Raw genomic sequence first — 15,367 nt, 5'->3', positions numbered from 1 at the left:
CTTAAACGCCAAGCTGGGGATCGCTCTCGGTAGAACCAGGGCCCCTGGGCCTGGCAGCTGGACCGAGGTCTCCCGGGAGGTGGACTCCGGGACGAGGACCTTCAAAAAGGAGTGGGGGCTGCTTGCGAAGGGTCAAAACTGTAGTGGGAGAGCCCGGAAGGACTGTGCGGGGGTGGAGCTTGCGAAGCTGGAGTGACAGGGAGAGGAGGGATTGTGCAGGGGTGGAGTTTGCTGAGGAACAGGCCTAGTGGAGGGGCGGTCTCTTGGTGGGCGGGGCACGAGGGCGGTCTATTGGTGGGCGGGGGCTCCAGGAGGGGCGGAGCCCTAGGAGGGGGCGGGCAGGGTCCTACCGTGTCACAGCGTCAGCTCTGGAGGGACGGGCCTGAAGGGGCGGAGCCCGCAGGGGGCGCGACCCTGCCTGACCACCTCTGCGAATCCAGTCCTGCTGGTCGCGCGCAGCTCGCAGCCCGCCACCCTGCTCCGTGCCACCAGCATGTCTTTCGTCCCAGTGGCCGAGGATTCCGACTTCCCCATCCACAACCTGCCCTACGGCGTCTTCTCCACCAAAGGCAACGTGAGCTGCAGTGTTCGGCTTCCGGGCGCGGGGAGGGAGGGCTTCCCCTCCGCCCGGGACCCCCACGCCACCTTCCTGCTCCGCCCCTGGCCTCAGCCCAGCCCTGCCACCTCCGCCAGCACCCGACGGAGCAGGACATCGGGCCCGTCGTTTCCCTGCTAGACGCCTCTCGCGAAGACCGCCGGTGTCATTTGGGGCCTAACGAGCGGTGCCTCGCATTCTCCTCCCTGGGGAGTGCGATGGGAGGTGGGGTGGAGGCAAGGGCCTTTTTTCTTTGGAGGGGCCGATCATGGAGAGTACTTGTGGGTTCAGATCCCTCCTGGTAACTTTCTAGATGTGCAAGTTATTGAAATTCTCAGCCTCAGTTTCTGCAGGTTTGTGTGAGAATTAAACGCAAAATGAAACGGTACATATGAGTCTCCCTTTCGGGTAGGCAGAGCAAGTTCTCTTATTATTACAGAGGAGTTGAAACACAATCATACTGCCTACTCCGAAGTCATTTGGCTTTGTTGTCTCCCCCCAAGGCACCACGTTGTAACCGGTTGTTTTCTCCCAGGTTAGCCTCTAACCCTAGAACTCGGGAAATATTAACTGACCCGGTATTTTCAGTAGCTCGGAGGGATGAGCGCCTTTGCTGGCAGTAGAGGCCTGGGATCTAAGAGGTTACGTTTCTTTACTTCCAGCTGGCCTTCTTTCAGCTCCCTGGGCTCCCTGGCATTCCCTTGCTGATCAGAAGAAGCCCTTTTGGGCAGAGAAATGAAATTTCACTTAGTAAGTGTAGTCTGATTGGCAGAAAGAAATCTTTGAAAACTGGGGGTTTATCAACAAATATATAAGAAGGTCCCTGGGTGGGGAAAGCAGATTCCCCTGGATTTATTCATGGTATTTTGGGCTTAGCTTTCTGCTCCCAACTTTAAAGGTAAACTCCTGATTCATAGAAGCCCAGAATCTGCTTGTGCCCAAGTGTTCGGGAACTGTTTGCTAAATGGAGTTCCTGTCAGTTAGCCCCTTCCTGGAAACTGGGTTCCCTGCCCCCATGGCAAAAAATGCCTAGGTCTAGAAGATTCAACATGTGGTTTCACAACTGCCTGGCCTGGCCAGTTGTTGCAAGGATGCAAAAAGGTAACACTCAGTCCCCTGGAGGGCTGCAAATACAAATAAGAGGCATGTTAAACCTTAACCTGCGTTAGCCAAGTGCACTCTGCTGGCGAGCCCTCCCCTGCACTCCTCTGACACTTTGTCCTCAGCTGTGTGTCCTCAACCTTTACTCCACAAATCCATTAGGCAGAAGCCTTTGGGGGGGGGGGGTGCTCTGACTTGCTCTCCCAGAAGATTCTGGAATGAATGCCCCTTAGGGTATGGCTAGTGGCTTTCAGACTCCATGCCCCAGCTGTTCCACGTTAGAATGTGCAAGGACAGCCACTAGGGAGGTTCACTGCCCTCTGAAAGGAGTGCTGGGGGTTGGGAGTGGGCCCCCTGGGCATTGCAGAAGGCTGAGGGCCTTCAAGTGGAACAGGCTGTGTCTGAAGCTATGGCTGCAGGCACTGGACATTCCAAAGGTGGTGGCTGCCTCTCCAGGCTGACCTAGTCGCCCACGCACAGCCTCCCTCTCCTCCATGCCAGTGGCCAGCCGTGCATAATTTGGGTGGAACAATAGTGAATTAATCCGGCTTTCATTTTAGTCATTCTTTTATTCAGTGAATGCTTATGAACCTCAACCCTGGGCCAGATTCTGGGCTGGGAGTTGGGGATCAAAGGCACACGGGACACCCTCCCTCCATCGTGGGTTGCTCATGGACTAGTAGAGCAGACCCTGGCTCTCTCTGTGAAGACAGGGACCGTGGCTTCTGAGAAACAGACGCTGCAGTAATCTGGAGCTGACGGCCAAGGTGCTCAAGTCCCCATGGTTCCGGCCCTGCCTCTGCCTCCAGACCCTCTGCTCTCTCTAGCCACACTGGCTGCCTTTCAGTTTCTGAAACATTCTTTTTTTTTTTTTTTTTTAAATATTTATTTATTTACTTTGGCTGCGCTGGGTCTTAGTTGCAGCACTGGGGATCTTTTAGTTTGCAGCAAACTCTTAGTTGCAGCCTGTGGAATCTAGTTCCTCAACCAGGGATCGAACCCAGGCCCCCTGCATTGGAGGCGCAGAGTCTTAACTGCTGGACCACCACGGAAGTCCCAGTTTCTGGAACTTTCTAAGAGCAGTTTCCTGCCTCAGGACCTTCACACGTATTGCTCTTTCTATCTGGAATACTCTTTTTTTCCTACTCTGTGTATGCCTGATTTCTTCTCACTCTTCTGGGCCCAGCTTAAATGTCACCTCCTCAGAGAGAGCTGTCCCCTAAGCACCCTCACTGAACTCCAGCCACAGTTATCGTCTGTCACCTCACCGTGTGCTTCCTTTTGCTTCTGGAGGGTGGGAACCATGTCTCTCCTCGATCGTCAGTGCTTCTGCAGCCTTCGTATACTGCTGGGCTGAAGGAGATGCTCCATAAATTGTTTTGTCTGAGTGAATGTCTGCCCTGTGTCTGGTCTGGTGATAAGAGATTTACAGATGTTAATTAATTGAATTCTCACTACAAACTTGCTGTTGTGCTACTGTCCCCATTTTACAGATGAGGAAACTGAGGCTCAGAGAGGCTAAGAGTCCTGCTCCAGGTCTCACAGCCAGTAAGAGGCAGATTTGGGGTTGCACCCCACAGCTGTGAGCTCCCAAACCCCATGCTTTTCCCTCTGTCAAGCTGGGAGGTGGGTAAAGATCTCCTTTGGACAACATTCTGTGGGATATGACCAAATGTTATAAAGCGGAGGCAATGCACACGCATTCTCTTAAAGTTAGACTTAGGATATCTCTTACTAATTTGTCTCCCTCAGGTTATACATGGGAACCTGAGGCCCTCAGAGGACCAAGGACTTGTCCAAAATGATAAGATGGTGAATGACAGAGTAGGCAGGACCCCAGGGATCGGGAGTCTAACGCTGAAGAAAATAACTCCCAACAGTTAAAGTAGAGGGACTCACTGTCTCACGTCCTCACGTCTAGGTCTAGAAGATTCAACATGTGGTTTCACAGTTGCCAGGGTTTGGAACACAAGGGCGGCTTCTCGCCATGCTTGCAGCCGAGGAGGCAGGCAGCCACACTTGGGACTAGGTCTCTGATGTTGCTCAGTGGCCTCGGCTCCTTCCTGCAGCTTGCTGTGGGGGCCAGGGTCAGAGAAGTGGCCCAGGGGTCTGCCTGCATATCCCTTAAGTGGGCAGCCGCTGGGGTCCAGGTGGCCCAGCTCATTGCCCAGGGAGATGAGGCCCAGGGAGCTGGGAATGAGGACCACCCTCTCCAGGCAGCTTCCTCATGAGCAGGGTCTGCCCGGGGCCTCAGGGCCAGGTGAGGGTGTGGCTCCGGTCTACCCCTGTGCACGGAGGGATAGCCATCTTCTCTCAGCCCCCTGAAATGAGCAGCCACTGGAGATAAGGCCAGCCAGTAGCCCCACCTCTAAACTCCCTGGAACTGAAATGGCAAAGCTGGTGGTTCAGGAGAGCTGGAAGCTCAGCTCAGGACAGAGCTTTAGGAGGTCGAGTCTGCAGACATGCTCTCAAGTTCCTTGTTGATGAGCAAATTTCAGGGCCATGTGGACAAAGGTCAGGCTTTGCCAAATATTTGCGACATTGTCACACTCAGGGCTGACGCTGGGATTTGATGGTGCAGAAAGGAACTTTTCCTGCCTGCTCTGAGCAGTCTGGTTTCATGCTCCCTGGTGACCCGAGCTCTGCTCTGTTTGAGCCATAATAGAGCTCATTAGTCCAAGCCCCTGGCCCTCAGCACTGTGCCTGGGACACGCTCTGCTGTGCAGAGGAATTGTCCCCAAGGGAAGGCCTAGGTTAAACCTGAGAAATAATCCAGTTGCCCGGTGAGGTGGTGAGCTTTTCATCATCAGAGGCATTTAAGCAACACCTGAGGAGCTTTGCTGGGGACTTTGCCTGGATGAGGGGCTTGGACTAGGCCTCTTTCAACTTACCCACTCCAAGGGGTGTTTGATTTATTTTCCATTGAGGAAACACAGATTCTTTTCCCTTCTTGTCCTAGAGGCAGACATGGCACCAGGTTCTTCCCGGACAGAGATCACAGGGTCAATTTCAGCCCTCTGAGAGGCAAAGGGAGCTGGGGTACGGTGCTAAGGATCCAGTTCCTCAGTCCCTCTCCACAGAGGGCCATGTAAAGACAAGAGCCAGGGGCTCGTAAACAGACAGACTTGCTGGGTAAGTGAGCCAAGGCCGGCTGAGGCTGTGCCCAGTGCTGACCATGCCACCTTCCTCCCAGCCAAGACCAAGGATCGGCGTGGCGATTGGTGACCAGATCCTAGACCTCAGTGTCATTAAGCACCTCTTCACTGGGCCTGTCCTCTCCCAACACCAGGATGTCTTTGATCAGGTAGGACATTGTGACATGGCTTGTCCTGGATCTCAGTGGCCTTTGTTGCAAATGCCGCTAAGAAAATGCCCTTTGCCTTCCATTTCTGAGAGAGGTAGTGCCTTGAGGGCTCAGAGATTTTACTTGGGTAAGGTTGGGGGGTGGCTGTGAGACAGACAGGCTGGCAGGAGGTAGCCTTGGGACAGCGCAGGGTGGGTTCCTGGATGAGAAGAGTGTCAGTCCCGGGCTTCCCTAGTGGCGCAGTGGTTGAGGGTCCGCCTGCCGATGCAGGGGACGCGGGTGCGTGCCCCGGTCCGGGAAGATCCCACATGCCACGGAGTGGCTGGGCCCGTGAGCCATGGCCACTGAGCCTGCGCGTCCGGAAAAAAGAGTGTCAGTCCCTCCGCAGTCCTAGGCCCTCCCCAGTTGTCTCTGAGATGATGCTCTCCAATAACTGGTTCATTTCCTCATTTTAAGCTGGTTGAGTCTCTGCTTGTTCCAGGCCGGTGCTGGGCCCTCCGAGGGAGGGAGCCATGAGCCCTGCCCTCCAGGTTTGATTCCAGCCTGGGAAGAATGGACAGCTTGCCCCAAGTGCCCTCTGTGTTGCCACCATTTTAGGAGTCAGCCTGAAGGATACGTACACGAGTGATGGACGTGAATTTACTTCCCTGTAAACGGTCCAGTGCTTTGGTGTGCATCCTCCCTCCCGTTCCACGGAAGGAAGATGATATATATTGAGGACCTCCTATGTGTCAGGAGTTTTACACACATCTCTTGTTCAATTATCATGACGACCCTCTGGCATAGGAATGGAATCCTCATTAGATGAATGAGGGTCTAATCTGAAACGGGACACGATTCTCCCAGGTCACATGGCTGCAAGGATTGGAGCTGGGGTTGGAACTCTGGCCTTGAGAATCCACAAGTGCTTTTTCTGCTACACTTCACTGGCTCAGAAACCTCTTCTTAACTTACGTGAAGGGGATTGGTGTAGACTGCAGTACCCCTGCAGACCGGAGGCCCCCACTGGAGGAACGCAGCCATCTTCACTGCAGGCGGGGCCAAGCTTAACCAGGCAGCTGTCCCAGATAGGAGCTCCCAGGCTTTGCCAATTGCAAGTCCATGAGGGGATGAAGCCCCATCAGGAAAGATGACACGTCTCCCCAGCTCGATGACAGAACTAAGAACCAAAGTCCTGAGAGTTGGAATGAACTGGGATAAGTGACAGGGGACCCAGAAAGCTGGCCAGGCTCTCTCCTGTCAGTAGGAGGGGTAGCACAAGGGGCTTTCCCACGTGTGATCTTCTTTCTTCCTGTGCATCTTGGTCCTAGCCAGCTCTCAACAGCTTCATGGGCCTGGGTCAGGCTGCCTGGAAGGAGGCAAGAGGATTGTTGCAGAACCTGCTGTCCGTCAGCCAGGCCAGGCTCAGAGATGACACGGAGCTTCGGAAGCGGTGAGGAGCCCGTGGACCGTGGTGGGTGGGGAGGAGGGGACCTGGCTTGTCGGAAGAGGACGGTGTGGTCGTCAGGGACGTTCTGAGTCACAGGTTGGCTGCCTTGGCTTCATCCAGCCCGGACCTGGGCTGCATTTTGGTGAGAGGGCTCTGGGCCGACTGGGATTACCTCTCTGCCTGGACTGGGGTGTCCAGGCCATGCCTGGCCCACCGGCCCACTCCCTTGCTCACTCAGCCATTCCTCTTCAGCATCATTTGTGTCCTTGTCTGGTTTCCAAACAAGGGGTAATATAGCCCATTGCCTAGAGTGGAACCTAGAAGCGGGGGAGAGGCAACTTGTCTTTAGTGGGTGGATGCCCATCCTGGGGTGGCCCCAGGCCAGTCTGGAAGCGCTCGCTGGAGATTGTGAGCAGGACTTGGGCCATGATCTAGGCTGAGCCTGTGAATGACCAAAGCTTGACCTTGAAGCCCCTTGTTCTGTGTTTCAGTGCATTCACCTCCCAGGCTTCCGCCACAATGCATCTTCCGGCCACCATAGGTGAGTCCAGTCCCTTTACCAGGATGCACACGCAGCAGCTGCTGCTCAGGGGCAGGAACAGCTGGAGCAAAGGCCTGGCGAGCGGAGCCCGTGGGTGGGAGGGGGGTCTGCCACTCTTTTGGAAATTCCATTGTCTGTTTCAGGAAGTCTCGGGTCCTTGTTTCTTTTTCGTTTCTCAACTGGGAGTTCTCAAAACGAATTTTTAGTGAGACGAATTTGTGTCGCATGTCTGGCGTGCTCTCCCGGCCCCTTCCGCCCACCCCTCCTTGTTCTCCCGCTCCGACCCTGCCTCGGAACTGGCCCTTCTCCGACCTGCGGAATCCAGGTCACTGAAGGCATCTCCCGACCTTTTCCCCGCAGGCGACTACACGGACTTCTATTCCTCTCGGCACCACGCCACCAATGTCGGAATCATGTTCAGGGGCACAGAGAACCCGTTGATGCCCAATTGGTATGTTCTGGACCAGTGTGTGGCTAAGTTCCAAGTCTGTCTTTACGTGCCCGGTAGCGTGTTGTCCCAGGAGCTGCCAAGTCCTCTCAGGTTAAGGAAACCCGGGAGGAAAGCTAACAATGACCATGATGTCACCACTTCTGGAAACAGTGGCCTCAGACTCTGGTCCTCCTCTCCCTTCAGCCCTGGACCTGCTGTGGGATCATGGGGACTTCCCTTAAGCTCTTTGATCTAGAGAACACGGGTTGGAATTAGATCCTGACTCACTAACATCCTTCCGGATCCTTTTGTTTGTAAGCTGTGAATTACGGTTCTATTGGCAAGTCTTCCATGCCAGCATTCTCCATACTTAGACTCTTCCGATGGATGAGAATCCTCAAGTGTGCCCAGTGCCGTGTTTTCTCAAAGAGTGGTCAGCTCGAAACGGGGGCTGCATTTATTTATTTGATCCTCATAGAGGTTCTTTGGGGTCGCCAAGGCTATGACTGACACCCCCATTTCACAGGAAGGGAAACAGACTTAGAGAAGGAGCAACTTGCCTGAGGACAAACAGGGCCAAAGGCTGTCTCCTAACACCCAAGTCAAGGCCATTGCCGGAGCCTAGAACGCAGAGCCAAGATCCTTGCCCTTTGCTGTGTGTTGTCCTCTAGATGTGATGGTTATTCAGAGCACAGTGGCAGGCACACGCCCCAGGCCGAGTGCCCTGGGCCACACACAGTTACTGTGGTGGACAGAGACTTTCCCCTCTTTTAGTGGGTGTTTCAGATAAGCTGTGCCAGAAGGGGCTGCGTCTGTCAGAACCAAGAGGAAGAAGGGGGAAGAGAGTGGGTTACGACCCAGAGAAGTTAAGCAACCAGGCCAAGGTTGCAGAACAAGGCCAGGGTGCGTCTAGGACTGCAGGAGGCCAATGAGTCACGACTCTGGCCCTGTGCATGGTCCAGGCCAAGTGGGGGAGTCCCAGCCCGTTTCCTTCTGCAGGGTAAGAGCAAACGGGCTTTCTCTCTCAATGTTTGATGCAAAGTAGTCGGCGGCTGTGCCTTTTTTACTTTATGCATATATCCTTTATTATAAAGGTAATATATGCTTGTTGTGATTAACCGAAACAGAAAATACATAAAGTACATAAAGTAAAAATTTTAAATGTGCATACCATTGGACCCACAGTCTTACTTTCATGCATCTATCCTACAGAAATAATGTTTGTATTCAAGGGCAAAGATGTTTACCAGCAATCTTTCTAAGGACCCAAAGCTGGAAGCAACCTGAATGGTTATTGGTGGAGGACTAGTTGAAAAATCATGGTCTTTTCACAATATGAAATGTTTTGTAGCTGTCGAAAGAAAGATTTAGGATCAAAAGTCATGTGCATGATATACATATATATTTTTTAAAATAGATTTTATTTATTTATTTTTGGCTGCGTTGGGTCTTTGTTGCTGCGCGCGGGCTTTCTCTAGTTGCGGAGAGCGGGGGCTACTCTTCGTCGCGGTGCACAGGCTTCTCACTGCAGTGACTTCTCTTGTTGCAGAGCACGGGCTCTAGGCACGCAGGCTTCAGTAGTTGTGGCACGCGGGCTCTAGAGCACAGGCTCGGTAGTTGTGGCTTGGTAGTTGTGGCTCGCGGGCTCTAGAGCACAGGCTCAGTAGTTGTAGCTCACGGGCTTAAGTTGCTCTGCTGCTTGTGGGATCTTCCCAGACCAGGGCTGAAACCCATGTCCCCTGCATTGGCAGGTGGATTCTTAACCACTGCGCCACCAGGGAAGCCCTGCTTTCATGATATATGAAGTGAAGGTATTGTGTAAAGTGAGTTCTCATTTTTATAAAAAGACAAAGAAAAATATATGTACATTCATACTGTATTAGTTTCTTGTGGTGGCTATAACCAACTACCACAAACTCGGTAGCTTAAAGCAACACAGATATATTCTCTCACAGTTCTGGAAGTCAGAAGTTTGAAATCAGCTTCACCAGGCCAAAGTTAAGGTGTCGGCAAGGCTGGTTCCTCTGGGAGGCTCTAGGGGAAGAATCCATTTCCTTGTCTTTTTCAGCTTCCAGAGGCTGCCCACGTTCCTTGGCTTGGGACCCCTGCCTCAGATAACTCCACCCTCTTGGTTCTGTTACCCACCAGGGTTCTTGGCCTTCCCCAAGCAATAGAAATTGACTAGAGGCCAGACAAGAAATTCAGGCAAGGCTTTATTGTGCCCCTGCTGCAGCCGCGAGAACAAACAAAAGGTTCCCTTGATTGCTCGCTCCCCGAGGGGGGGCAAGCTTGTTCCTTATATGGGGTGAGGGTAGGGATGTGTCCAGGGGTCGGGCCAGGGGTGTGGCTTAGGTGTTTTGCCCACCCCTTAGGTGGTGGTGTGTGCAGGGGGCATGCGCAGCCCCCTGCTTTTGCTCCCGACACCCTGTTTTTGCCCCAGGCTCTTCAAAAGTGGCAGTTGGGATTTTTTCGGTCTCTTTGTATCTTTCGGGTCCAGAATTTGCCCCAACTGTGTATGCACATGCACGCATTTATCTTTAGTCCCATACAGTTTCTTAGTATTTTGTTGCTCATGGAGAGGTGTGTCCATGTGCAAGGATTGCGGCACTGCAGCAAAGGGTCCCAGGTCCCATCCTGTCTCAGTTCCATCTGCAATTGTCCTAATTCCTTCTTTGACCTTCTTGCCTCCCCTTTATAAGGACCCTTATGATTACATTTAAGGACCACCTGGATGATTCAGCATAATCTCTACCGTCTCAAGATTATTGACTTAATCACATCTGCAAGTCTCCTTTGCTACAGAAAGTAACATCTATAGGTTCCAGGGAATAGGACCTGAATATCTTTTTTGTTTTATGGGCCGTGCCTCATGACTCATGGGAGCTTAGTTCCCCGACCAGGTATCAAACCCACTCCCCCTGCATTGGAAGCATGGAGTCTTAACCACTGGACCATGAGGGAAGTCCCAGGACCTTGGTATCTTTTGAGAGGCTATTATTGAGACACACACACGCACATGCACACTCATACATGTACACACACATATACCTACACACATACCTACACATATACACACACTCGTACATACACATACACACACACACATGCACACATTTGCATAGACTGCTATGAGCATAGAGAAAAGTCCAGAATAATAGATTCCAGACCAACTTTACTTCCTTCAGGGGAGTGGCTGGATGGGGAGAGCTGACTAACTTCTGTGCTGTTTGAATCATTACATGTAATGTAATTGCACACAGTTGTATTTTATAACTTAAGCCAATAAGGGGAGCAAAGGGGGAGAAGAGGGAAACCCCCAACCCACTCCCCAGAGGCCATTACTCTGAATGGTGGCTGGCCCATCGCCTTCACCTCTCCAGGTTACGGGTGTGCACACACACGCACACATACACACACACGGACACGCACGGCCACATACACGTTTCATTTCTTTAGTTAACAAAACGAGACCATGCTGACTGACATTTGCGTTTTTCACTTTAATATGTCATTGACATTGCTCCGTGTAAATAAACTTAAATCTACCTCAGTCTTTACGAAAATAGATTTTTTTTGATTAGGTAATATAAGGCAAATGCATGGTAAATTGCCGTTTATCTAACAAGATGCGAAAAATACTAGACAGTGGTAAAAGTGTATAGAAATATCAAGGGACAGTAAATTCCAGGTGGTGGCCCCCTCTGGGGTGGGGTCAGGAGGGGTGGGAAGCAGAGGGAAGGGGCCGGGAGGGCTACCAAGGGGGTGTTATTTTTATTTTTTGGTGTTTCTGGCCACGTGGCACACGGGATCTTAGTTCCCAGACCAGGGGTCTAACCCATGCCCCCTGCAGCGGAAGCGCGGAGTCTTAGCCACTGAACCGCCAGGGAGGTCCTTATGAAGGGGGAGTTTTTAATTGGCTTAGACAGCCTGTTGGTGCTGTGTGGTTATTTGTCTTATTATATCTTTTTGTATATCATAAATATTGCAAAATACATATTCAAACATTTAAAAAACTAAAAGCTACAAAAAATCATCAATGCATGTACATAGTCCGGAATTCCAAAGGAATGTATGGGTAAACAGTGGGAAAAAAGCAAGATTCTGCCACCCTGTCCTTCATCCTCCTTCCTTTCTCTGAAGGCAAAACCTTTATCAGCTGCTTAGAGATTCTTTCACAGATACTCTTCTACACAGTCAGTGCTCTCTTATTAATTTGAAAGACTGTTTTGTGCTGAATAGAAATTAACCCTTTGTTGTAATGCGGTGCAACTCTTTTCTCCCAATGTGGCATCTTTTTACTTTATTTGCTCTTTCTTGATGCAGAAATTTTACCTTTCTATAAAGTCAAACATGTCCATCATTTCCTTCATGGCATTTACTTTTTTTTTTTTTTCGGTACGCGGGCCTCTCACTGTTGTGGCCTCTCCCGTTGCGGAGCACAGGCTCCAGACGCGCAGGCTCAGCGGCCATGGCTCACGGGCCCAGCCGCTCCGCGGCATGTGGGATCTTCCCGGACCGGGACACGAACCCGTGTCCCCTGCATCGGCAGGCAGACTCTCAACCGCTGCGCCACCAGGGAAGCCCAGCATTTACTTTTATGTCGTGCTCAGACTTTCTCCACCTCAGGAATTTGAAGATTTGGGGAGTATTTTTTCCTAGTACTTCTTAGAGCCTTACTCTGCATAAATTCTGATCTGTAATCCACTGGGGATTTCCTTTTGTGTGTGATGTGAGGTGTGGGTCTGTATTCGTTTCCTGGACTGCTGTAACAAACTTCCATACGCTGGGTGGCCTAAAACCACAGACATTTATTAGCTCGCGGGTCTGAAGGCCACAGGTCTGGAATCTAGGTTTTGGCCGGGCCTCACTCCCTCTGGAGGCTCCAGGGGACAGGCCATCTCCCTGCTTGTCCCGCTCTGGTGGCTGCAGGCCACCCTTCCTGGGCAGCATCACTGCAGACTCTGCCTCTGTCTACACAGGGCCTTCGCCTCTTTGTTTCCTCTTGTGTGCCTCTTATAAGGACACTTGTCACTGGATCTAGGGCCCACCTGGCTAATCCAGGATGACCTCATCTCAAGATCCTTAACTTAAACCCTTTTTCCAAATAAGGTTGAGTTCGCATCTTCTAGGGGTCAGGACGTAGACATACTTCCAGGGAACCATATTCTACCCATTACAGGATCTAACTTATCTTGTTATGAAAAAACGTTTTTCACTTTTTATGTATTATGTTCTTTGTTTTAACCAGCTTGTTCAATTGGTCTGTTCCTAGCAGTACCGTACCGTACCGTAAATCACCTTATGATGGTGTTTGGATGCTTGGGAGTTCTTTCCTCTTTCATTTCCTTTCCCATATTTCTGTCTTATAAACAGAGCTCTTGACAGTGTTCCTGTGCTCTGGATGGCTCTCCCGCTCTGAGCTTTATGATCTAGTCCCCGGGTCCCATTGTAGTAGGTAGGGAGGGGGCTACAGGGGAAGCAGCAGAACTTTGTGGTCGGAGAGACCCAGGTTTGAATTCCAATGGCAGCACTTCACACGGGGTCACCTCGGCCAAGCCTTGGACGCTCCTGAGCCTGAGTTTGCTCAGCGCTGTCCCATTACGCCTACCGTGCAGGGCTGTTGTGAGGAGGGCGTGAAAAGGGAAACAACAGGAAAGCACCCCGTGTGATGCTGCGTATTCTAAGCGCAGAGTACATACACAGTAACCATTTCAGTGATTCTGCGTGTATTTGCATCGGCACCATTTTGATGCTGGAGACAAGGATGGGAGGAAATCATACTCTTTCCCACTGTTTAAGTACCTTTTGCTTTTTTGAAAAATGTAAATTGCACATAACATAAAATTTACATCTTAAGCGTTTTTGAGTGCACAGTTCAGTGGCATTAGTACCTTCATATTGTTGTGCACCCATCACCACCATCCATCTCCACAAGTTTTTCATCTTTTCAAACTGAATCTCTGGACCCATGAAAGAATAACTCCCCGTTTCCACCCGCCGCCCCGCCAGCCCCTGGGCACCACCATTCTACTTTCTGTCTCTATGAATTTGACTCCGCTAAGTACCTCATGTAAGTGGAATCAGGCCGTATTTGTCCTTGGGTGTCTGGCTTGTTTCACTAGCACAATGTCCTTAAGCTTCGCCCGTGGTGTAGCCTGTGTCATTATTTCCATCCTTTTTAATGCTGAGCAATACTCCATTGTATGTATAGACCTCATTCTTGCTTATCTGTTTATCTATTGCTGGACACTTGGGAGTACCTTTCGATATTTGAACCATGTATATATGTTGACTCCCTTTCTTTTTTTTTTTTAACTTTTTATTTTATATTGGAGTATAGCCGATTAACAATGTTGTGATAGGGACTTCCCTGGTGGCGCAGTGGTTAAGAATCCGCCTGCCAATGCAGGGGACATGGGTTCGATCCCTGTTCCGGGAAGATCCCACATGCTGCGGAACAACTAAGCCCGTGTGCCACCACTACTGAGCCCGTGTGCCACAACTACTGAAGCCCACGCGCCTAGAGCCTGTGCTCCACACCAAGAGAAGCCACCGCAGTGAGAAGCTCGCGCACCGCAACGAAGAATAGCCCCCGCTCGCCGCAACTAGAGAAAGCCCGCACGCAGCAACAAAGACCGAATGCAGCCAATAAATAAATGAATTTAAAAAAACCAAAAAAACCCCAATATTGTGATAGTTTCAGGTGTGCAGCAAAGCGACTCAGCCATACATATACATGTATCCATTCTCCCCCAGACTCCCCTCCCATGCAGGCTGCCACTTAACATTGAGCAGAGTTCCCTGTGCTATACAGTAGGTCCTTGTTGGTTATCCATTTTAAAGCTCTCTTTTTCTCATCCACTTTTTTTTTTTAATATTTATGTATTTATTTGGTTGCACTGGGTCTTAGTTGCTGCAGGTGTGCTCCTTAGTTGCGGCACATGGGCTCCTTGGTTGCAGCCCATGGACTCCTTAGTTGTGGCATGGAACTCTTAGTTGCAGCATGCATGTGGGATCTAGGTCCCTGACCAGGGATCAAACCTGGGCCCCCTGCATTGGGAGTGCAGAGTCTTAACCACTGCATCACTAGAGGAGCCCCTGGTTATCCATTTTAAATTTGGCAGTGTATACATGTTGATCCCAAACTCCCTGACTATTCCTTCTCCCTTTCATTTTTAATTTGAAAACATTTTGAAATTTACTTTGCACGTGTAACAGTGTTGATGCTTTCTCTCTCCTTCCTTCTTCAGGCTGCACTTACCAGTGGGCTACCACGGCCGTGCTTCCTCCGTTGTGGTGTCTGGCACCCCAATCCACAGGCCCAAGGGGCAGATGAGACCCGATGACTGTAAGTACCTTGCCGTGCTCCACTCTGTGTCCCCACACCCTGAGTTCCACGCCTGGCACTCACTAGCCTCTTTCTGGTATGATTCCAGCTAAGCCTCCTGTGTATGGTGCCTGCAAACTCTTGGACTTCGAGTTGGAAACAGTAAGCCATGTCTTGATGTTTTATTGGCGTAGGGTCTGTATATACACTAGGGCAGGAGAGCTCCCTGGGATGGCCGCCCTGGACGACAGGCCGTTCCCCCATCTCAGCCACGTTAATGGCAGTCCTGGGTCCCCACTTGTCCATCGGAAGTACTGTCCATCCTCATTATTCACTGATTCCGTATTTGAAAATTCACCTACTCACTAACAGTTCGTTCGTAACCTCCAAATCAATACTAGCGGGAGCTTTTGGGGGTCACCTGAGGGCATGCACAGGGTGGCAAAAAATTTGAGTCTCCCGATGTGCGTGTCCCCATCTGAGGTTGAACAAGGCCCGGCTCTGCCTTTGTGTCTCAGCTCTCGTACTGCAAACAAGTGTCCTTTTTACTGTCTGTTCAGTGCCGCGTTATTTTCCATTTTTGTGCTTTTCGTTGAGGTGCTAGCTCCCAAGCACAAGAAAGTTGTGATGTGCACCCTGT

The 15,367-nt window shown here is 51.1% G+C and overlaps 1 protein-coding gene across 1 annotated transcript in view; it reads left to right on the top strand.

Moving 5' to 3' along the window:
- The first annotated feature begins 439 nt into the window (after window positions 1–439).
- FAH (fumarylacetoacetate hydrolase) overlaps window positions 440–15,367 on the top strand; it is a 32,566-nt gene continuing 17,638 nt past the window's right edge. Inside the window, exons 1-7 of the mRNA XM_067698685.1 lie at window positions 440–574; window positions 4,890–5,000; window positions 6,311–6,432; window positions 6,921–6,970; window positions 7,331–7,421; window positions 14,651–14,748; window positions 14,837–14,889. Of these exons, the coding sequence (XP_067554786.1) occupies window positions 494–574; window positions 4,890–5,000; window positions 6,311–6,432; window positions 6,921–6,970; window positions 7,331–7,421; window positions 14,651–14,748; window positions 14,837–14,889 (606 nt within the window). The 5' untranslated portion in view covers window positions 440–493. The remainder of the gene's footprint in view (window positions 575–4,889; window positions 5,001–6,310; window positions 6,433–6,920; window positions 6,971–7,330; window positions 7,422–14,650; window positions 14,749–14,836; window positions 14,890–15,367) is intronic.

This window comes from Pseudorca crassidens, chromosome 1, assembly GCF_039906515.1.
Source record: "Pseudorca crassidens isolate mPseCra1 chromosome 1, mPseCra1.hap1, whole genome shotgun sequence".
NCBI classification, from domain to species: domain Eukaryota; kingdom Metazoa; phylum Chordata; class Mammalia; order Artiodactyla; family Delphinidae; genus Pseudorca; species Pseudorca crassidens.
This window is presented reverse-complemented; position numbering and strand designations above follow the sequence as displayed.